This window comes from Myotis myotis, unplaced genomic scaffold (genome assembly GCF_014108235.1).
Source record: "Myotis myotis isolate mMyoMyo1 unplaced genomic scaffold, mMyoMyo1.p scaffold_m19_p_9, whole genome shotgun sequence".
Lineage (NCBI taxonomy): Eukaryota > Metazoa > Chordata > Mammalia > Chiroptera > Vespertilionidae > Myotis > Myotis myotis.
In genome coordinates, this window is record NW_023416401.1 from 27708558 (window position 1) to 27731592 (window position 23035).

Consider the following 23035-nt stretch of genomic DNA (forward strand, 5'->3'; position numbering starts at 1 on the left):
ACCTGAGCGTGTGCCCTGACCGGAAATTGAACCCAGTGACCTCGCCACGCATGGGAGGATGCTTAGTAAACAACTGAGCCACAGGGGCCAGCGGGAGAGGTGGCTCTTTAAACAGGGTGGTCAGGCCCTAGCCAGCTTGGTTCAGTGGATAGAGCATCAGCCTGCGAACTGAAAGGTTGTGGGTTCAATTCCGGTCAAGGGCATATGCCTGGGTTGTGGGCTCGATCCCCAGTTCGGGGTGTGCAGGAGGCAGCCGATCAATGATTCTCTCATCATTGATGTTTCTGTCTCTCTCTCTCCCTCTACCTTCCTCTGTGAAATCAATTAAAAATAAATAAATAAACAGGGTGGTCAGGGAGGGCCTCCCTGAGATGTTTGAACTGAGACCTGAGCATTTGAACATGCCTGCATGGGAAGTTTCTGTGGTTTCCAAGAAAGACATGTTCTTGCATGAGCCCAAAGCACCATGGCCCCACTTGGGAGAGGATGGCAGTGTAAAAGAAAGGGCTCCAAGGGGCATCACCAGTGGTGTTGTGATATCACTGGTCGTGGGATGGGGAGAAGGTGCCCTAGGGCCAGAGTTATCTGTCTTCGTATACTCATTTGCAGCTGTATAACACTGGCGATCTCTGCTTCTGCTTCTGTCAGACATCACCCCAAGCCCCCTTGCCCTGGTGTACTGCACGGGGAGGAACCACAAGGTTATGAGAATAAACGGATGCACTCCAGAGGGCTATGCACTTGGGGTGGCTCTTCCTGGCTGCACTGTGCAGAGGGGTGGCACGATGCACAGAGGGTCTCCATACTAGATGCCAGGGGTCAGCTCTGCTGCACAGACAGGAGGCTTGTGCGGAAGGGGTGTGTCTTGCCAACAGCAGGGAGAAATCCCGTTTGGAGAGTGCACACGAATACCTGTCTCTCTTTCTCTCTCCACCTTCCCCTGGCTTCTCCCCGTCCACTCATCATCCCCTTCATTTCCTTTTCTCTCTCCATCACCCACCCTGCTTTCTTTCCATCCTTTCTCACCTCCTCCTCTTCACCTCCTCCCACACCATTCTTTGTCCCTTTCATTCCTCTGCCTTTGTCCTAACTTTCCCCTCTTCCCTTTATCCCTCTCATCTCTTTTCTTCTTTCTTCTCTGCTCTTCTCCTACGCTCTCCACTCCCTACCTCCTCCCTGCCTTCACCCCTTCACTTCCACTCACCCCAGCTCCACCTCCCCCCCTGCTTCTCCTACCTTCATGCCTCCCCTCGTCTCTAACCACCTCCCCTCATCTCTAACCACCTCCCCTCCTCTTCCACTCCCCTGGCTGCCTCTCTCTCCTCCTCTTGTCCCTTGATCACCTCTCTCAGTCCCTGGCCAATCCTCTTTTTTCCCAAGCTTTCCCCGCTTCCTTCCTCTCCTCCCATCTCCTCTCCTACCCCTAACTCCACTCTCACGGTCCTCGCTGCCTCGCGGTCCCCTCGCCTCCTTTTCTATCACCCCATCGCCGTCTCTCCTGCCTTCACCTCCGTTCTTCTGCCCTCCAGGTCCCGACCCGCCTTCGCCCACTTCCATTCGCCTCCCCACCCTCTTTTTTCCTGCCTGCCTTCCCCCACCTTGGCCCCGCCCCTCCCCGTCCACTGGCCCCGCCCCTTCCCAGTGTAGGCCCCGCCTTGCCGGGGTCACGGGGTCGACGGACGCGCGGCGGCCGCAGCGGCCCCGCCAGTCACGTGGTCACGTGACGCGCTCCAACATGGCGGCGCTGTGGGGCCGCGATGTCGCTTCCTGACGGGGCGGCACGGACGGACGCGGCGGGTGCCGACCGGGACGCCGGGTCTGCGGCCTCGTTCACCCGTTCGCTCGTGCCGCCAGCCCGCGGGGCTCCCAGCCCCCGCCGGGCTGGTGCCATGCAGGAGAGCCAGACCAAGAGCATGTTCGTGTCCCGGGCCCTGGAAAAGATCCTGGCCGACAAGGAGGTGAAGCGGCCCCAGCACTCCCAGCTGCGCAGGGCCTGCCAGGTGGCGCTCGGTGGGTGAGCCGCCCCGACCCGGTCCGGCCCCGCGCCGGCCTCCCCGCGTCGGCCGTTACCCCCCTCGCCCTCAGCCCGGCCTCCGGGGCTCCGCCTCCCCCCGACCCCGAGTCCCACCCTGCCGTCCTCCTTCAGGACCTCGGGGGAGACGGATGCTCTGGCGCCTCGGGACTGGCCCAAGGTCACCCCGCAAGTTGTGGCGACCGGCGCGGCAGGCTCTCCCGCCTCCAGCCTTGGGGCACTCGCCTCGGCGTCCCGTTTCCTGGTTCCTCCCCTCACCCCCTCACTGTAGTCCTGCCTCGAGTCAGTTCTGCACCCGGTGGGGGCTCCGTGCGAGCGGGCAGGTGGGGAGGGCTGGTGTGGGCAAACCGGAGGCTTGCTGTGGAAGTGCGGGTTGGAGACCGTCTTCCTTCCACTTGGGGAGCTCCCCTGTCCCCCTCCACGGGGGGCATGGAGCGGGCTCTCCCGCGTCTCCCAGGTATGGTGTGGACGAGACGTGGCCCGGGCGGTCCACTCCAGGGGAGGGTCTGTGAGGACAAGGGTGCTCGTCGGTTTTATTCGCTTCCGGGTCCGCTGCACCTGCAACCGTGCCTGGCACACAGTAGACACTGATCGGATAGACCCCAAGTTACGGAAAGGGAGAGGGCGCTGACTCATAACTAGTTAAAACCTTAATTCCAACATCAACATCCTATTTTTCAGTTTAAAGCAACAGATATTTGTCACATGCGCACTGTGTACCAGGCACCGTGATGGGCACTGGGGATACAGTGGGGAACGAGTCAGACAAGATAGTTGCCCTTTTAGGAGCTTATAACTCTAATAGGGGAGATAAAATAAGTAAATAAGAAAATTAATGAGACACCTTTGAATACTAATAAGTACTTTTGTGAAAATAAAAGAGCGAGATGTGATAACAAAGGAATGCTTTTGATGAGGTGTCAAGAAAGTAATCCTTTCTGAGGGGTGACATTTGAACAGAATACTGAAAGGCAAGGAGCATCCCTGTGGGGTTTGGGAGAAGAGCGTTCCGGGCGGTGAGGATCAATACGGTTGACTAGATCTGGCCTCACTGCCCCTATGCCTTTGGTTTGGAATATGTAAAAAGACCTGTTTTTCCTAACAAACTGCGTAAGCGGAAAGCTTTCTTTTCTGCACAGTTTGAGATTGCCATCACCTTTCTCACTTTATCTGGTCCAAGGTACAGTGCTGAGATTCTTCTCTTGGGGCCTGGGAGTGGGCTTGTGAACTTTGCGCTCCTCTGGGAAGAAGGTCCCTGGCTTTCATCAGATTCCCATCAGGGTCTGGCTCCCTCAAGGGTCAAGAACTAGTGACATAGAGGTTGTTGCTTAGATAATCTTGGAGGAATTTACTGAGATTTAGACTTGCAACGCTTTTCTGTTCAGAAAAACCAAGGCTACGTGTTGGATGTCGTTTTATCAGGAATGCTCGATAAGCACTACAAAGCAGTTTGTTAGTTAGGCCAAAAGGCCTGATACTTATAACTCTGCTTGGAAATCTGCCTGGATTCTATCCTCTCACTATTACTTTTAAGTGTATTGTCACACACGATTCAAAATAGTTATTTGGCAGAAAAGTCTCCATTCCTTCCTCAGAAAACAACATATAATTTTCACCAAATTGTATATCACATTCTTGGAACCTACTTATAAAATGGATCATCAAGGGCCATAACATTGAGAGCTTATTAGACATTTTTGGACCATATCTTTCTTCAGAAGTTCAGATTTTTCCAACCCATATTGTGGAATGCACATTCAGTGTGTTAGTAGTGAATGTAAGACATAGCCTGTAAAGGAAGTAATTCGACCATAGGTTAAATGAATAGCAAGTTGACATAGTGGCTCATCGTCATAAAATTGAGTAATAGGAGCTATAGTAAGGAGACCTACACTTTAGTGTTGAGTTGAACCAGCCATCTTGTTTAAGAGAGTAATTGTGTGTTGTTGCTGTTAAATAAAAATGACTGTTTTACTTATAAACAGTAGAAAACGTACAGCAAAGTGCCTAATAAGATGTCACTCTGCATCTCAAGACACAGCCCTCTTTCCAGTAAAAGTAGCCACAATAAGCCTGTGTATAAGAAGGGTTGCAATGGAGCTAGTATTTTAGAGGTTACCATGTGTGGATTATCATTAATTTTTGATAAGAGGAATGTTAAATGACTACTCAAAGTCGAAATCCTTGAATGAGAAGAGCACTTAACAGGAAACAGCCTCTGTGATATGAGTCCAATTGTAGCTTGTCAGGGGAGGGGAGAGGGGCTGCTGGATAGGGATTAGGAGTGTGTGCTCTAGACTCAAGACTGCCTGCGTTTCCTTGCCTTCCACTTGTTATCTTTGTGATCTTGGAGAGATCACCTTCCTCAAAGGGTTATTATAAAGTTAGTTGACATGTGCAAAGAACTTGGCATGTAGTAGGTGCTCTGTAAAGGCTTGCTGCTCTTTCTTATGTTTATTATTTTAAGCTACAAACCAGAGAAACTATAAGTGCTCTGGCTTAATGTAGTATATTAACCTACATTGGTTCCTCATTCAGCAGTGGCTTTTTCTTTATTTGGTTTGTAGATGCAATAAATAAGAATTTAATTACATAACAAAAAGACTGTGTTTATTGCTAAATAAACCCAATGAAGATGGGGTGGTTGTCTCTTGTAAAAACAGTGATGATCAAAATGGAAAAAGTTTGCAGTAATCTCACTGATTCATCTCCACTAAATGCCAAATGCTTAGATAGAGACTCCCAAGTAGGGGTTGTGTCCTTCCAGCCTTTATCTGGAGAAATCAGAAGAGCCCGTGAAAGTATTCATCACCACAAGGACATTGTGGCTCTTTACCATGTTAACAAATTTTTGACATATAAGTAAGCTTGAACCTTTCAGCCCCCTGTTGGGTAACATAATTATATTACTAAAACTCCCTTTCATGTCTTATTTAAGAGCCATTTTTTCCCCATGATCTCTCCTTAACTTATATTGCTGCTTTTTTTTTTTAATTCTCACTCTAGGATATGCTTATTGATTTTGAAGAGAGAAATATCAATTGGTTACCTTCCTTACATGCCTGACCAGTATTGAACCTGGAACCTAGATATATACCCTGACTTGGACTCGAACCCACAACCTTTAAGTATGTGGGATGACACTCCAGCGCAACTGAGCCACCTGGCCAGGGCATCTGCTCTTGAACTATATGGAGTTTGCAGACTTGACAAGATAATTGAGTGCTTTTAAATTGAGCATAGAAAAATTTGTCTGGAAATCTGAAAAACTTCAATGGAATTCTAACAATACATATATATAAGAGATACAATATCTTATTTAATAATTTAATATGCACAAATGGCCAAGTAAGGGTTAAGTGTTCTATAATTGTTGTCATTATTTCTTAGTCATTATCAAGAATATGTAAAGCCAATAGTAAACATACCTATACGTTTTTCAAATGACTTTTAAAAATTGAATTTATTTTTTAGAGTAGTTTTTAGATTCACAGCAAAATTTCATTAAAGGTACAGAGAAGAATTCTCACATAGCCCCTGCCCCACACATGCATAGCCTTTCCCATTATCACTATCTCTCACCAGAGTGGTACATTTATTACAATTGATGAACCTGAATTATCATTAATGTAGACACCCAATTGAGTGACTTTTTAACATCTCATGTTATGTAGTAACTATGATATCTACCATGTACTGAGCATTTCTTGTGTGTCAGGCACAGTGCCATGAGCTTTACATGCAGTTTAGTTCTTACTGTTACCCTCATTGAGGCCCAGAGAAGTTGGCCAGCATAACTCAGCCAGTAAGCAGTGGAGCTGGGGCGTGAACACAGGCAATCTGGCTCCAGTGCCCAAGAACTATTACTACCATGCTGTATTGTTTCTCCATATAAAAGTTCTTGTATATGAAGTCTTTAAACAGTTATTATACTACAATGATGTTTCTGTGCAAATGAAGTTTTAATAAAGTTTCTGTAAGTAAACCACTCAGTAAGTAAAGAGACCATATTTTCTATAGTTGGGATGTATTTGAAAGGCCTCTAATGAAAAAGATCACAACTATTTTTCCTGCAGGGTTTTACTACATAGGTCTTTGGTTTAATTTATGGACTAATGGGAAGAAGTAAATGAGGGTAAAGAGCTGGTTTCCCATAAGTTTCATTTGAGTTATGACGTTCTTCTGATTTATGACATCTCTCTTTATCAGCCGTGAACTCCCTCATATTAATTCTGGAGTTTTATGAATTCATCAATTCATATAATTGATGTCTGTCTTTGGGTCCAGTAGGGAAAGGGGAACCAAGGCCCAGAGAGCAACTTGCCCACACCTGCACAGCCAGATGGGGAAGCAGCTATATACAACACAGCTCTAGCCTGACATAAATGATAAATTAATTTGTAGATTTTCTACTCTGTTAAATATATGGGATTTAGAGATAAGTGGATCTTTGGAGAGCTTAGCTTGAGCTGTCTTGATGGCAGGATGAAGGTGGAAACCAGACTGGAGTGGGTTGAGGCATGAGTGGGAGGTAGGGAAACAGTGAGCTCAGACAACTCTTTCCCAGAGTTTGGCTGTGGTGTGAAGGGGAGGAGGAGATATGGATCATGGGAAGTTTTCTTTCTGTTGTTTTTGTCTTTTTTTTTTTTTTTAAGATATGAAAGATTTGTTTAAATGTCATTGGGAAGGAGCCAATTAAGGGAGTACATTCATAATTCTTAGTTGTATATTAATGTGCAAAAAACATTTAACATTTATACATCCATCTATCTGATGGTAAATTGCTTTTTCCTCCGTATGATAATGATGTTCTAATTTTGATGTGTTCAAAATAACTATTCTCACTATTAGGAAGAACCTCAGTGCAAAATTTGAAAAATATAAATTTAAAAAATCCCTAAATTGTCATAGCAGATAGAGTAAGGCTTTAAATTAATATATAGAATAAAATATTTAATTTTAGCAATTTCTGGTATTTTGATTGGACATTTTGTTTATGAGTGCTGTATATTATAAAAGTTCTGAGGAATAACAGGATTCAGGAGCCTGACAGATTACTCTTTGTTGAAAAGCTTTATGATGATTCTTTGGGAGGAGGTCATCTCTCTAGAAGCAGCATCTAAAAATTGGATTTTGGTTATTGAAAGGTATTTATTTATTAGATTGGTGGAATATTCATTGAGAACTGAGTTTGAAACTTTGCTTATTCATTAGTCCTGTGAACCTGGGCTTATACGTTAGCTTTTTTGAGCCTGAGTTTCCTGAGGTGATAATACCTATGCCACAGGATTATTGTAATGGTTAAGTGAATTAATGAGTGAAATTACTGACACAGTACCTGGCACTTAACAGATGACCTGCTAAAATTCAGAGGCATTGGTGTTACCATGTTTAAAGGAGAAGGAGCTGAATGCTTGCTCTTCTCTATCTTCCCTATTCATTGGTTTATGGACCTTTTTGCTAGTCTCTGACATTTGGACACCAGAGAAGCAAGTGTTGGATGAATTTAGAGCTCTGTCCTGTACTTGTAAATCTCAGGGAAGATTCTGTAAACAGTGCTGGGGAAAACAGTAAGACCATTCTTTATGGAAAAGAGTGAACTTGTGAAAAGCGTGCACTTAATCAGCAAGTACATGGAGTCTCCTACATAAATAGCTCAGCACTGTATTTAGTTCTCACCATTTTCACCAGGCTGAGGGGCCTGCCAGGAAAATACTTGACTTTCTTTCCAGCAGGGTTATCTTAGAAAAGAGTTTTCATGTTTGTTAATCCTGGAGTCTTCCTATAAGAAACTTCTTTTGGTTTACTGTCTTGTTTATAAATAAATCTTTTAGCTTTTTGTTAGGTATTTTATGAAGTTTTATAGATTTATAGGGAGAATAGCCTCCTTGTGCTAGGACATAAAACTCTTAAATTTGCCCTCAGCCCTAGGGAGTGGTCAGTTTATATTTGTTCTTTATATAATTCTTTTTCCTTTTGACTGAATGAGGCTGAAATTCATTTAGACAGTATTTATTTGGGTGTCACACCTGGTGTATGATGCAAGGAAAATAAAAAAAACAAGGACCCTGTTCTGTTCTCATGGAGTTTTCAGTTAATGGAGAAGAGGGGCATTGTTCAAACGATCTTGTCCTCTGGGCCATACTAGCAACTTGAGAAATCCCAGGAATGAGAGAAGCCTGGTCCTGCAAGGGGAGTGAACAAGAAGTGAGGGAAAACTTTCCTGAGGAAGTCCGGAGATCTGAATGATAAATAAAAATTAAATAGGTCAAGGTCAGAGGCATTTTGGCAGTATGGGGAAGCAGCATGTGCAAAGGTCCTGTGGCAGCAAGGTGGTATACCTGTTAAGGAAACTAAGATATAACTATATGTGAATTTACAATTATAAAAAAAAAAAAAAAAAGTCAGGGAAAGAATGAGGATGAGGTGGGAGAGGTAGGCCAGGGCCCTTGGAGATCATTGTGAGGAGTTTGACTTTTAGACCAAAAGCAGTGAGACCACACTGAAGAGTTCTAAACAGAGAAGAAGGTAATGGGATGACCAGTTTTGTATTTTTGGAAAGATCACTTGGGCCATTGTGTTCAGAACATCTTAGAGCAGGGATGGAGAACATCTGGCCCGTGAGCCATATAGGTCCCACGAAATCATTTGGTCTGGCCCTGCCAAGGCATTAGGGGTGAGTTAATTAAATATTTGACCAAATATAGCAGGCTAATTTTTAAGTTGATAGTTTTATATGGCATACATATGATGTTATAAATATCCAAATGGCCCTTGGCAGAAAAAAGGTTCCCCACCCCTGTCTTAGAGGAAGACCAGAGAGTGTTGACACCATCTAAATGAGAGATGTTAGTGGCCTGGACTTAAAGTGGTGACAATAGAAATAGAGCAAAATGAATGGTTTTCCCATTTGCTTAGAAGGTAAAGCTAACAAAACCTGCTGATGGATTGGGTATGAACTTGAGAACGAGGATTGCTAAGGCAATTAAGTTTCTGACTCACCCAACTGGATGGATGTTGGTTCCGTTCTTTAAAATGGGAGTGTGGGAAGAGGAGGGGGTCAGGGATGAATTGGGACTTGAATGTGTTGAGTATTACCTGCCTTTGAGCATCCAATTGGACAGGTGGAGTGGGAAGTGGATAAATATATGAGCCTGATGTTCATAAGACAAGCCTGGACTGGAAATTGAGATTTGGGAGTCATCAGAGTCTGGGTGGGGATCGAAAATATAGGTGAGGGTAAGACGGCCTGAAGAGAAAGAGAGAGTAAAGGGAAGGAGAGGCATAGGGAACTAGGAACCCAGCCTGCTCTGGCTGAGTAGAGGAAGTTAAGTCTGTAAGGTAAATGAAGAAGAGATGGGCTGGCAAGAGGCGGAAGGCAGATGAAAATGTGTGCTTAAGAAGCATAGAAAATTTCAAGAAGGGTGAGGTCAGTAATAAGGTCAAATGTTGCAGGGAGCTCAGGTCAAATAGAGACTGGAAAAATGCCTATCAGACTGAGTGGTATGTGGGTGGATTTAGCTTGAGCTGTTTTGGTGGTGTAGTGAAGGTGAAAGCCAGCCTGGAGTGGGTTGAGGCATGAGTGAGAGGTGAGGATACAGGCAGTGAGCACAGACAACTCTCACATGGAAGTCATGGAAGTTGTATTGTGTAGAGGTGTGTTGTTTGTTTGTTTGTTTGTTTATTTATTTAAAGGTAAAAGCTTGAACTTGTTTCAGTGTTATTGAGAAGGGAGCCCGCTGAGGGCAAAGGTTAAATGCAGGAATGAGAAAGGACAGTTTATTCAACAAGTATTGAGTGCCTACTCCATGCCTAGGAATTCTTAGGTGCTGGGAATTGAACAGTGAAGACAGCAGGCAAAAGTCTCTGGTTATAAAGTTTATATTCTACTGAGGAAAACCAATAACAAATGGACTGATACATAATATGTCAAGATTGGTAAGTACTGTGAAGAAAAATTAGAAAAATGAGTCAGCATAAACTGAAAAAATAAAGCGGGTGAGATACAGAATGATGAGCAGTAGAGATGACAGTTTTAGGTGGTGAGGGAAGGACTCTGAAGGGGTGACATTTGAACAGTGATCTGAAAGAAGTGAGGGGGGAAGCCATGTGGCTATCTGGGGGAGGGAGGGCCTTCCAGCCAGCAGGAAAAGCAAGTGCGAAGGCCCTGAAACAGGAAAGCCCAACAAGCAGGCTGGAGGCAGGCGGTAGAAGGTGAAATCAGAGGGATAGCAGGGGGGCCAGATCTTATAAAGGTTTGGAGGCCAAGGTCATGATTTTGGATTTTACTCAGAGTGAGATGAGAAGTCAGTAGAGAGCTTTGAGCAGAGGAGCATATATCATCTGATTTACATTCCAAGGGAATCCCTCTGGCTGCTGTGTGGAGAAAAATGTGGGGAGGGAGGGCAGATTAGATCTGAAGCAGTAAGACCAGTTAAGAGGCGGTTATGGTGGTCTGGGTGGGAGATGATGGTGGTGGCCTGGTCAGAAGTGATGAGATTCTATATAATACAGAAAGCATGAAGTTCCTGAGAAGGCAGGCAGGGATGGGCGACTGCAGAACTGGAGGGATTGGACACCAACTGTCTTCTAGCAGGAGTGGAGGTGGTGGGTGCAGAAGTAAGTCAATTTGCAGGTTTGCTAACAGGAAATAGAGGGAATCTCCTTGTGGCAGCTTCTAATTTCTGTGTGAAGTAGGGGCCACTCCATCGATGATGAGTAAAGAATGGTGATGATTAGGAGGGAGAGATGGGGTGTTTAAGGAGAGCAGAGAAATGTGCAGTAGTCATTGCAGAACGTTAGAGAAGATGGGCTTAAGTAGCAGTATTTGGGGTGCTGATTATGGCTTTATAGATCTACCAACTTGGTCTGTTGTCAGAGGTCTGGTTTTTAGGTGGGAACAGGTCAAAAGGAGATGGTAGTACAATCTAAGTTTGGAATTTTGCCAGCAGTTAAGAGTAAAGGTGAGAGAGAGAGAGAGAGAGAGAGAGAGAGAGAGAGAGAGGCACAAAGCTATCGATTGCATATCATTCAGATAACAGTCCTGCTAATGGATTCTGTCCTGGAAAGTGAAGATAGGGGAAGCCTGATATATTAACCTTGTCAAAGTTTGACAGGCCAAAAATAGGCCCTGCTTACAGTTGAGTAGGTCAATTGGAAGGAAAGGAGGTTGTGGGCAGAGAGCAGGAAGGAGCTGGAAGTGCCACCATTGCACATGGGGACAAGATTCACAGTGTCACCAGCCACACCAGGGTGGTTTAGAGTGAAGGAGATCATTGGAGGGGGAGTTGAAGGAATTGAAGGCAGCATAGTAGAGAGGGGTGTGGCAGGTCAGATGTGTGAGGAGTAGTAAAGGTTTGAAGGGATGTTGTGGGACTTTCCGATCCCCATCCAGACTCTGATGACTCCCAAATCTCGATTTCCAACCCAGGCCTGTCTTATGAACATCAGGCTCATATATCTATCCACTTCCCACTCCACCTGATCAACTGCCTCCTGCACACCCCACACAGTGATGGCACTGTGGAGCTTGAGGAGAGAATGTGACTTAGTGCCAAAGTCTCTGATGAAGGGGGAGGTGTGACCCAAGGGGTTCATAGGTGGCAGCCATGCCCAGAAAGGATTTCCCAGGAAGACCTTGTGGCTTTTCAACTGGAGCCACTCCACCCCTCCCCACTCAGGTCTCCTTTCTTTCCGGCCTACTCATTTATTGCTTCTAATTACCCAGTTGGCAGTTGGGAAAGCAATGCCTGGTAAGAAGTGGAGCAGTAAATGGAGCAGCTGTGACCCACCATATGCTCCTCTTCCTTCACCCACCCTCTCCCCCTTCTCATCATGGACAGGTTCTGGAGTGCCGGCTCTGGAGCGGCCAGTCTGGGTGTGAATCCTGACTATACAGTAGCTCTTCCAGGCTGTGAGCATGGGCAGGTGACTTCACCTCTCTGTGCTCGAATTCCTCACCTGTATGACAGTTAAGGATAAGAGTGCTCTTGCTTCCATGGGTTGTGATGAAGACTGAATGGGCACCTGCCGCTAGTGAATGTCAGCTGTTTTGATGATGATTTCGGTTCCACTCATTTGCTTTTTTCCCTTGGCTTTGTCTGGTACCATCTATGGCACTAGAGATTTTGCACTGTTGCTAACTCCTGTTTTAAGATAAGAGCAAGACATTTATTGACCTCCTGCTGTATGCCACATAGTGCCTTAGCCATTAATCTCACAGTACCTTTCTCGTGGGGTAGTTGAGAGAATTACCTGCTCCCAACTGCCTAGTCACAGTCTCTTAAAGCACATGGGGCTGCCTTTTATCCTTTTTTTTTTTTTTTTTTTTTTTTTTGGTTAATTCTCACCCGAGGATATTTTTTCCATTGATTTTTGGAGAGAGTGAAAGGAAGGGAAGGAGGGGGTAGAGAGAGAAACATCGATGTGAGAGAGACACGTCAATTGGTTGCCTCCCACATGCGCCCCAACCATGGCTGGGAATTGAACCTGCAACCCAGGTACCTGCCCTTGATTGGGAATCAAATCCGAGACCCTTTATTGCATGGGCTGACACTCCAACCACTGAGGGACACTGGCCAGGGCTATTATCCTAATTTTTTAAAGTTGGAAATCCAGATTCAGGGATAATTAATAACCCACCTGGCATCTTTCAGCTAATAGAACTCCATGCCAAGACTTGAACCTGTTTCTCCCTGAATCACAAATCTATTTTTTTCTTCCCATACCAGCCTGCCACACACCTTTTCCCTGTTCCTTTTCCTGCCTCTTTTTTTTAAATTATGTATTTTAGAGAGGAAGGGAGAGAGAAAATCACTGATCAGCTGCCTCCTGCACACCCCACACTGGGGATCGAGCTTGCAATCCAGTCATATACCCTGACTGGAAATTGAACTGTGACCTCCTGGTTCATAGTTCAATGTCCAACCACTGAGCCACACTGGCCGGGCTCCTGCCTCTTTTTAATGGGGGAAAAAAATATTGTTATCCAGTTACATCCAGAATCTATTAGTTGGATGATATGAAACTACTAATATTTGACCATAAAACTGGCACTTTTATGTGGTTCAGACTGGTACTTCTCTCTACACCCCCACCACCACCACCACCACACCCCCCAGTCTCCACCCTGGTCCAAATCCCCATATTGCTTGCCTGGTTGGCTTCCCTGCTTCTGTTGTGGCCACCCTCCCCTTTATCCTCAAAATTGCCAGAAGGTAGGTCTGCTCAGGCCATGTTGCCTTCCTCCCCAGGCTGCCCATCATCTGGACCCCTGCTGTGCTGGGTGGAGAGGATTTTACTGTTTTTCCTTTAACAAAAAGTGGTTTAGAGAGTGCAACAAGTCCTAATTCTTGTGGGAATACTTAAGTATAAATTAAGAAAACTAAAGAGAATCTGTGAACAAACGATTTGTGGCCACAGCTTCTGTAGTAGTAGTCTTCTCTTTCCTGCTCACTGCGGTTGGCCCTGCTCTTCACTTAATACTGATGCTGCTGCAAGTTACTCTGGCCCTTGTTCATTCTCCTTGGAAAACCAGAGTGCACCTTCACTGTGGTCCTGCGGCAGCAGGCCGGGAAAGGGGATTGGGAGACTCCAGAGCCAAGTTGTAAAAGCCTCCCCAAGGCATCTGGAGCTCATTAGAGTAGTACAAAAACCAATGCTTTGTGGCAGTCACAGTTTGACATAATGATACCAAAACCAACATTTATATTGTTCTGCATTCACAGTTTACAGAGTAATTCTACGTGCTTATTTGAGAGTCAAGGTACCCAAGAGGTTATGAACATGGACTCTGGAGCCCAAATTTTGGGTTCAAGTCTCCCTCCACCACTTACTTATTCTTGTAACCTCTCTGGGTCTTGTTTTTTCATCTGTAAAATTTAACAGGATCTAGCTTGAATCCTGGCCCTCTGGCTTCTTAGTTGCTCTTAGCTCTTCGGCTGAGCAACATACAACTTGTACAAAACTTAGATGTTTTGTCCTCACAGTGCTGGTCATAGTCCTCAAAAGTCACTTTTATCCTCTGCAGTTACTTTTTGGTAGTCAGTAAAGTACTTTCGCTTGGATTCTTCCCTACCCCTTAAAGCAAAGGTTGTCAACTGGTAGCTCCAGGGTCAGGGTAGCCTGCAAAACAGTTTTATTTGAGCCATATATATATTTTTTTAAATAGTAGAAGTTGCTTTGAATTGTAGTCAGAACTTTCACTTTAAAAATCCAAGTCAGAACAACTGGCACTCCTAGGCTCATGGTCTCTAGAGGTATCAGTCAGCTGGAGCAGAGGTGCTGCTGTGCCCTTAGCACTGTTGGGTAGGGAGGGGTCCTCCCTGCCCTTAATGTCCTACACCCACCCATCTCTCCCCCTGAGGTTCCCTACCTGGTGGCTCCCATAGGCCTTTGACTGTGTAATCCCTGCACTTGATTTTATAACCATGGGTACCTCAGTAAGTAGCAGTCCTGATGATAGATTCACAGATTGGTGGGTTGGCACCAGTGGCATTCCAGAACAGATTGTTTTAAAGCTTATAGGTTATCAGGGACTCTAGCAAAGGCCTAATTCTTTCAGAAATGTTTACTGACTAAGCTTAACTCTAACAAGGTAGTTATGATTGGAGGAAACTTTATATTTGTAAAGTGCCCCTCAAGCGTGTCACACAGTGACAATTTTACCACCAAGCAGAACCTTGAGGTTTTGGATGTAGATTTCTAGAGGCTGAACGCTTAGCTACCAGCCTCATGGGTTAGATTTCATGGGGGCTTCAGCTTAGAGGAAGCTGGAACTATTCCCTTAATGTATTCTTGTCCATGAAGGGCAGGAACCATGCCACAGAGCTCTCTTAACAAACTCTGTCACAGGCCTTATGGTCCATGAGCAAAATGCCTGATATTAATCATGTGGGTATTTGGCTCCTGTTTTCTAAATGCAGTAAGAAGACGTTGAAAGATTGGTTTGAAGGTTAGAATTTGCCACCTCTAGTGAGTCCAGGTATTCAGTTTTCACATTCTAAAGTTCAGTCTAGAGTAGAGGTGTCCAAAAAAGGAAATTTGTAACTTCCAGATCTGTGTTCTGGGGTTGCTAGGATAGTTAATGCCATATTCAAACCAATGGCTCTCAAGATTGTATAAAGAAGGCTGATGTTTTAGACATTACCTGGATACGTGCATGGCACTCAGGGTAGGCTGCTTCATTGGCCCATGTTGGGGATACATTGAGCCTAACGTATATGAACATGTATGATTGAGTTGGTGTAGGGAATTCTGGGTGTTTAGATAGGGTGTTCTGGTGTTTCAGTGGTGTAAACCCTTGTACCTCTGGAAATAAGACTATCTCTTTGACATTGTGATTTATGAATAATGACACTTTATTTCCGTAAGTGTAACCTCCGTGGTTAAGATTTTTAAGTTAATTTGAATTCATAAAATTTATATATGCCTTTGCACAATAGTATGAATGTACTTTATGCCCTGAACTGTGCACTTGAAAATGGTTAAGGTGGTAAATTTTATCTTATGAATATTTACCACAATTTTAAAAACACATTTGTTGTTTTAAAAAATAAAGTACATATGCTTACCATAGAAAGTGTGAGAGAAAAAATCCTACTACTTAGACAACTTTTTGATATTTTATTTGTTTGCAGTTTTCCATGCATATTTTTATACAGTTGAGGTGTTATTGTATTACCATACTATATTGATAACTACATTAACATACATTTTGTAGAATAGGGGAATAGCCAGAACGTGGACTATGGAGCCAAAATGCCTGAGTTCCATTTCTGGCTCCCCAGTTCCTGATAGGTAACAGGAAGCAAGTTACCTAACTTTTCTGTGCCTTGGTTTCCCCTGTCTAAACCAGTGATTCTCAACAGGGGCAGTTTTGCTCCAAGGAACACCTGGCAATGTCTGGAGACATATTGGTTATCAAAACTGCAGGCGGGGAGTGGGGGGTGTTACTGGCCAGAGAATGCTGCTAACCATCCCAGAGTGCATAGGACAGCCCCAAACTAAATTATCTGTCCCCAAGTGTCACCAGTGCTGAGGTTGAGAAGTCCTGCTCTAAGTAAGAGATAGTAGTACCTACCTCATGGGATTGTTATGAGTACTAAATAAGTTAAAATATGTGAAGAATTTAGAACAATGCCTAGCATGTAGTAACTGCTATGTGTTAGCTATTACTGTTTATAAAATCATTTTCATCACTTCATATCAGTATTTCTGTACTTTAAAATCTTATAAATATTATTTTTAATAGTTTATGAATGTCTTTAGTAAAGTTTCCTTTTATATAAACATTGCATATTCCTAACAGGCCTTTCTTTCTTCCTCATCAGATGAAATTAAAGCAGAAATAGAAAAGCAGAGGTAAGCTGGGGCACTTTCTCCTTGCTGAAATACGATATTAAGAGAGTAGGTAGTGACTAAGGGGACCCATTTCTCTGCATGTTTTCTTAGATTTCTGATCCTTGGGCAGCACATACTCTCCTAGCCCAGAGCTGGACACATTGTAGAGCTCTGTATGTGTTTGAACCGATGCTAGGTTAACAGGTTACTGGCTCAATAACTGTATTTGGAGGAAAGAGTAAGAAAGGTCAAGTTAATGCTGTTGTACCTTTTCTTGACAAGAGGTAAAGCCCTTGTCTCTTGTATGTCATGCTTCCTTAAGCAGGAGGACAGCTTGCCCCTATAAGTGGCTGTTCCTCATCTTCACAGAAATGAAGCCAGTAGTCACATTTCAGAAATAGAACTCTGACATGGCAATGCCAAGATTCACTCCCGGATGCAGTCGATACACCTCGCTCTCTGCACGTGGGTGGCACTTGGGTGTTTTTTCCAAGTGCATGTATGTATTAACTTTGAATTGTTTAGCCCCACAGATGCAGTTTGTAGGTATTTTTAATTAAATGATTGCAGATGGGATGGGAATTTAGAGTTAGGTGTAGGAAAAGCAAACTTTTTGTTTTCTCATTTTCCCTCGCTGGCCCTCTCCTGCTTTTTTTCCCAGGCTTGGCACTGCCGCACCACCCAAGGCAAACTTCATTGAAGCTGACAAGTATTTCCTTCCATTCGAGCTAGCTTGCCAGTCCAAGTCCCCACGGGTGGTCAGCACGTCTCTCGACTGCTTGCAGGTACCATGTTTAAGCTTAATTGTGTAAAGGGGGTTCTCTGCAGGCCACTCTAGTGAGTCCCCTGCTACTCAGAATACTTTCTGCGGTGACAGAAAAAGGCACATCCCAACTTATTCTTTACAGAGGTCTCATGAGGAAGGGAAGTAAGAGGGGACTAATTACCTTAGCTAAAAAAAGAATTCATTCCCTAGAAATACTATTTTGTTGATCTCTCTTACGTATGTTTTTCTAAATGAAACCTTTAGCATTAGTTGGAATATTTGCTACACATGGGCACTTAAGGAATTTTTATTTAATCTCTTCCTTGATGGCATTAAAATTCATAAAATCAAGTAGAGAAATAGATATAGTCAAATCTCATTATTTGTAGTAAAATCTTATAAAGCTGTTATATGGTAAATGGGAACATGGGCCTCTTCCCATGCTCCAACTCCCCCTCCCACCCTGTGGGAAGATGATGAGGGCCATCAGTTAAGCAGACTATGAGACCTTGGGAGCCTGGCCAGCTCCTCAGTCAAGAAAACAGCGTTTTTGATCTTACACAGGCCCATCTCCTTCCCCTGCATGCCCTGTTTTTCTCTGTTTTCTGTACTCTATAAAACCTGTGTTGGGAAAGGCTGGGTGGCAGTGAAACAATAGCACCAAAATACTGCCTCCGGTGTGGCCAATTGCAGACCAGACGGGACCTAGCAGTTCAGCTTCACTGGTGGCTGCTGGTGTGGCAGTAAACTTCACTTTGGGAATCCAAGGGCAATACCCTGAGGTTTTCTGGGCCCTCAGCACTTTGCATAATAGTTTCAAACACTGGTGTAATAAATTCTGTACCATTGTTCCTAGAAAAAATATAGAGTTAGGTTCCCTTGAGCCTCTGGCCTCAGCATGTTCATCAGCTGATCAGTATGTAACTGTTCTCTGGGTATTTTGTTTAAAGACATCTTATTTGATATATATTACTGATTCATTAAGAGTGAACTCACAGTCCACAACATTATAGCACATGCCTGAACAAAATTTAATACACATAATGTCTCCATAAAGCACGCCACTATCTTCTTTCTCTTAGGAACTCTAGACAGCACTAGATTTGGGGGCTATTTTAATTGGCAAGCTTTTGCCCTATTTTAAAAGGACAAAATGGGAAAAACATAACACTAAATGGACCACAAAAAAGATACTGCTTACAGTATGAGGACTGTATCAAGAAGGCAGAGTGTCGCCTTGTTTGATCTCAGCTGGGAACCTGTGCATTAAGTGATTCGAATTTTTCACTGCTCTGTACATGTCTGCAAATTACCACAAAATCACCACAACTGTTGATTTTGGGCTTACAAATAAATTTTAGTGAGTGGGTGCATTTACAAATCCAAAATCTGCAAATAATGAAGATCAACTGTATTTAGACCACCATTAACCTTGTCATAAATTACCTTTTACTAATGAAGAAGCAGGAGTAGAGAAGTTAGGGTAGCTTGTTCAATGATATACAGATAGTGAGAGACAGAAATAGAGCTACAACTTGGATTTAATTCCTGGTCCAGCATCCCTGTATTTTTTTTTTCTTCATTTTAAAATTATATAGGTTTCAGAAATACAATTCTAAAATACATTGTCTGTAGGTTGTATTATGTGTTCACCACCCTGTATTTTTTTTAATGATCTACTCCTGGAGTTTCTGGTTACCTCAGAGGACATTTATTCTTAAACCCAGTGGGCAGCCTACATCAATAAAAAAAGATGGATACATTTTTAAAAATATGTTGAAGAGATCCATATTTATTGGTACTTTCTAGAACAGGAATAGTGAATAGGTTCTATATTATGGTTGTTTCAAAGCTGTGTTGAAAACATGAAGCCTCATCTGGGTTTCTTTAGAAAGTGCCATGATTGATTGGTTATGTCTGCTGAGGCACAGGGCTGGTGCTGATAGTTAATGTTATTGATATACTAAGCACAATGGCTAACATGTATTGAATGCTCAGCCTATGCTGGGCCCTGTGCAAAGTGCTTTATTCTCATCATCAAGTTTAATCTTCTCACAAACCCCCTGAGTTACTTACTCTTAGCCTTACTTTAGAATCAAGGAAACTGAGGGTTGGAGAATAAAATGACAAGCCCCACCAAGTTCCCCTGGCCCAGAAGAGATGGAATTGGGTGGGTGTGTGGGATTTCCTTACCCCACATCTGTGTTCTTAACCAGGAGTCCTTAAACTATAGCCATGAGCTATATCTGGACTGCCACCTGCTTTTGTAAATGAGGTTTTATTGGAACATAGCTGCCTTAATGTACTTGGAGTAATACAACAAACTAGAGGCCCAGTGCATGAAACTCGTGCACTGGTAGGGTTCCTAGTGGCTGCCAGCTGCCAGCCAAGTACTCCCTCCGTTCCCCTAGCCAGCCCCACCCCCTGGCCAAAATCCCGGACAACTCCCGGTCAGGGGGACAATTTGCATACTATGCTTTTATTATATAGGATACCACAGACAGGGTGGCTAAAAAAGAGACATTTATTTCCCATAGTTCGGGAGGCAGGAGAATCCAAGATCAAGGTACCAGCTGATTTCAGTTCCTGATGAGAGCCCTCTTCCTGGTTTGTAGATAGTCAAATTCTCATTGTGTCCTCACATGGCATAGAGAGCTCACTAGCTCTGTGGTGTTTCTAATCCTTTCCTGAGGACCCCACCCTTATGACCTTGTCTAAACCTAATCACACCCAAAGGCCCCACCTCTGAATACCATCGCATTAGAGTTAAGACTTCAACATAGGAATTGTGGAGAATGCAAGCATTCAGTCCATAGCAATATGCATGCCTGTTCATTTATGTATTATCTGTGGCTGCTGTGGCTGAGTTGAGTAGGTGGAATGGAGACCATATGACCTGCAAAGCCTAAATATTTAGTATATGGTCCTTTACAGAAAAAAGTTGCTAACCCCCACTCCCAACTATTATCCTGTAGTTCTGGCCAGTTTAATTAAAAATATGGTCTGTTATCCTAGAAATACTCTGTTTCTGGAAATCTGTGCATGTGTACGATTTCTGTTGGAAACATTGATGCCCTGCTTTGACTTTGAGTTGAAAATTCAAGAGTAGAGTGCCTGTCTGTGGTTTATGACATATGATTAGCTCTTTTTTAGAATGGAAGTTCTCTAATTTGTTAGGTACTCCTGTGTCATCCTTTTTATGACATAGAAATACTAAATGAAAATTTAATCTCCTCTTGGTGGTTGTCCTTGCAAAGCCTGTTCGACTGGCTTTTCCCAGTATGCGTGAGGTAACTTCTGTCTTGGAAATGGAAGGCCAGGTGGGTAAAGGTTGGTTTTGGCTGGATTGGAGCCAGCTGCATACACATCCGCATTCTGCCCTGGGCATTTGAAGGTATCTTCTTTGAGGTTGGAGCGGTGATGGTTGGTAAAGGTGTTTCTGGGTTTGAGTTAGCTCAGAATTTCCTCTCCCCATTGGAAGAAGCCTCCCCTCTGCTTACTTCTAATAAATGATGAAGATCCTCTGCATTCCTTTCCTTCAGCATCTGGTCTGCCACACACTCTCCCAAGGCCAGGACTGGGGAAGGAGCGTTCAGTTCAGTCTTGTTTAAGTTAAGGAATGATCTCCATGTTTCTCCAGGCACATATCAGTAACAAAATGTTTTAAAGACTATCCTCCTAATGTAGTCATATTTCTTCAATGGTAAGATTATACATAATGTCCTACTGCTATTAAATTATATATATTACAAAACATAAGAAAATAGAACTTTTAAAAAGATAAGACAAAAAAATATGTAGAAATAAAGTTCTAATATTTTTTTTTACACCCCAGTGAAGGCTGTAGGAAACCACTGGTCTAAGCTGTCCTGTTCATACCACAAACATTGTCTTTTAACTCTTATTTCTAGAAAACTTTGGATTTTTAAATGCAAATTTGTAATTATATAAATTGTATATGACTACATTCTTTGTTAAAATATTTTTAGAACATTACCAATGAGGCCAAAATCCCTTGGACCACTAGCCCCAAACCCAATTGCCTGTTTAGGTGTATAATTTTCTTCCTTTCTTTCTTATAATTTTCTTTCTTTCTTCCTCCCTCTCTTTTTCTTTTTTCTTTTTTACATAAATGGTATCATTTTTACAAATTTTCCTGCAGTTTTTTTCTATTTAGCAGTGTCTTTTTTAGATCTAGTTATATTGGTATAGGCAAATATAAGACAATCCTTTTTACTGGTATGTGGAATATTAATGCTACTATTTTATTTATCCCTTCCCCTATAGAGGATATTAACTTGGGGTTACAATGAATACCCCTGTGCATGCAGCTTCCTTGGACACGTATCAGTGAGCCAGTTGCCCAAAGGCCTCCCTCCTCTGTCTCTCTCTTCCCATCCCCTTACTGTATCAAGGATCAGGGCAGGATCTTCTCTCCATCTCTATCATCCCCCAACATCAAAGCCACCAGCAGCTGAGGTGTCCTCCTCACTGGTCCTCTGCTTCCACTCCTGTTGCCCTTCAGCCTATTCTCCACACAGGAACCAGGAGAAACCTTTAGAAATGTATGACATTGTGTTAATCTTTTGCTTAAACCTGCCAGTAGAAGCTTCCTACCTCACTCACTGCAAAGCACTTTTCCCCAGGGAGTTTGCCAAGCATGCTCAGGCCACTGGACATCAGATATGTTTCCAGGCTTTTTTCTATGCATTTATAAAAATACATAATTTTCTCTTTTTCAAAAATGAGATAATGCTGTGCATTATTGCTTGCTTTTTTTTAAGATGACTACAAATCACACAGGGTCCTATGGGTCCCAGTCCAGACTTTTGGCTTTAGTCTGTCCCACTACCCCCCGGGAGAATATAAACCCTAGGAGAAAAAAGACTGCCTTACTCACTATTGTACCTCCAGTACCCAGAACAATATCTGGCACAAGAAGGAGCAGAAGGCAGAACTAGAGAGACCACAGAATGCAGGAACTCTGCTTTCTTCTGTCCCTGTCTCTGCACAGACAGCAGAGTAAAATCATACTAAAACCCATTTCAATTTGAAGGGTCATGTGCCTTTTAAGGAGTTTGTAGTGGGAAGAATAATTCCATTTTTTTTTTTTTTGTATCTGAATTAAACATCTGGTAATTCACTTCCATCTTTGTTTTGCAGCATTAGTGTTGGGTTCTATGGGGCCTACTTATATTTTTTTAAAAATTTACTGTCCATAGTATTTGTTAATTGTTTATCGAAACTATTCCTTAGTCCCAGTATTTATGTTTCATAGTTCAGGAACACAGGTCAGTGACAAACTTCCATGGAACTCAACCCAAAGAAATTCTTTACATTCCAAAATCAGCTTGCACTCTGAAAGATACCAGCATTCCTCTTCTCCTCAAAATGTTTTATGGAATCATAATTTCTGTAGAAATCTGCATATGCCTTCTTTCTTGGTTCAGCCACAATAAGCTTAGATAAAGCTGAAATCCCAAGGGATACAGTGAATGCTCCAACATGAAATCACAGATGATTGTCCAGAAGGCCACGCATCTGAAGTTTCGTCAAAACACTGGAAGGCATGATGATTATATTCTTCTCAACACCATCGTCCTTCCTGATTGTGCCTCCTTTTCAATATTCACATTTTAGGAGTTCATAGATCATCCCACTCTTCCCAGTGCTCAAATCAGACTTGAGTCCATTAGGAGTAAGGAGTAAGCAGTGTCCAAACCCAAAGCTCATTTAGCAGGTAGCCAGCATTGCCCTCTTGGGAAGCCTGCATATACAGCAGCTCTGAGGGGATGAGGTAAAGGGCATTTTGACTTGTTCTTCAAAAACACACTTGGGCCCGGCCCGCATGGCTCAGTGATTGAGCATCAACCTATGAAACAGGAAGTCACAGTTTG

At 43.4% G+C, this 23035-nt stretch overlaps 1 protein-coding gene and 1 pseudogene across 10 annotated transcripts in view; one reads left to right on the forward strand and one right to left on the reverse strand.

Annotated features, from left to right (window-relative positions):
* The first annotated feature begins 1715 nt into the window (after positions 1 to 1715).
* Positions 1716 to 23035, forward strand: part of ARFGEF2 (ADP ribosylation factor guanine nucleotide exchange factor 2) — an 85651-nt gene continuing 64331 nt past the window's right edge. For all 10 annotated transcript variants that reach the window (XR_004969908.1, XR_004969905.1, XR_004969906.1 and 7 more), the window contains exons 1-3: positions 1716 to 2010; positions 16363 to 16393; positions 17034 to 17157. Coding sequence is in view for 6 of the 10 variants with exons in the window: in XM_036321757.1 (XP_036177650.1) it covers positions 1758 to 2010; positions 16363 to 16393; positions 17034 to 17157 (408 nt within the window). In the remaining 4 variants the exon portion in view is untranslated. The remainder of the gene's footprint in view (positions 2011 to 16362; positions 16394 to 17033; positions 17158 to 23035) is intronic.
* Positions 22485 to 22709, reverse strand: LOC118663158 (annotated as a pseudogene).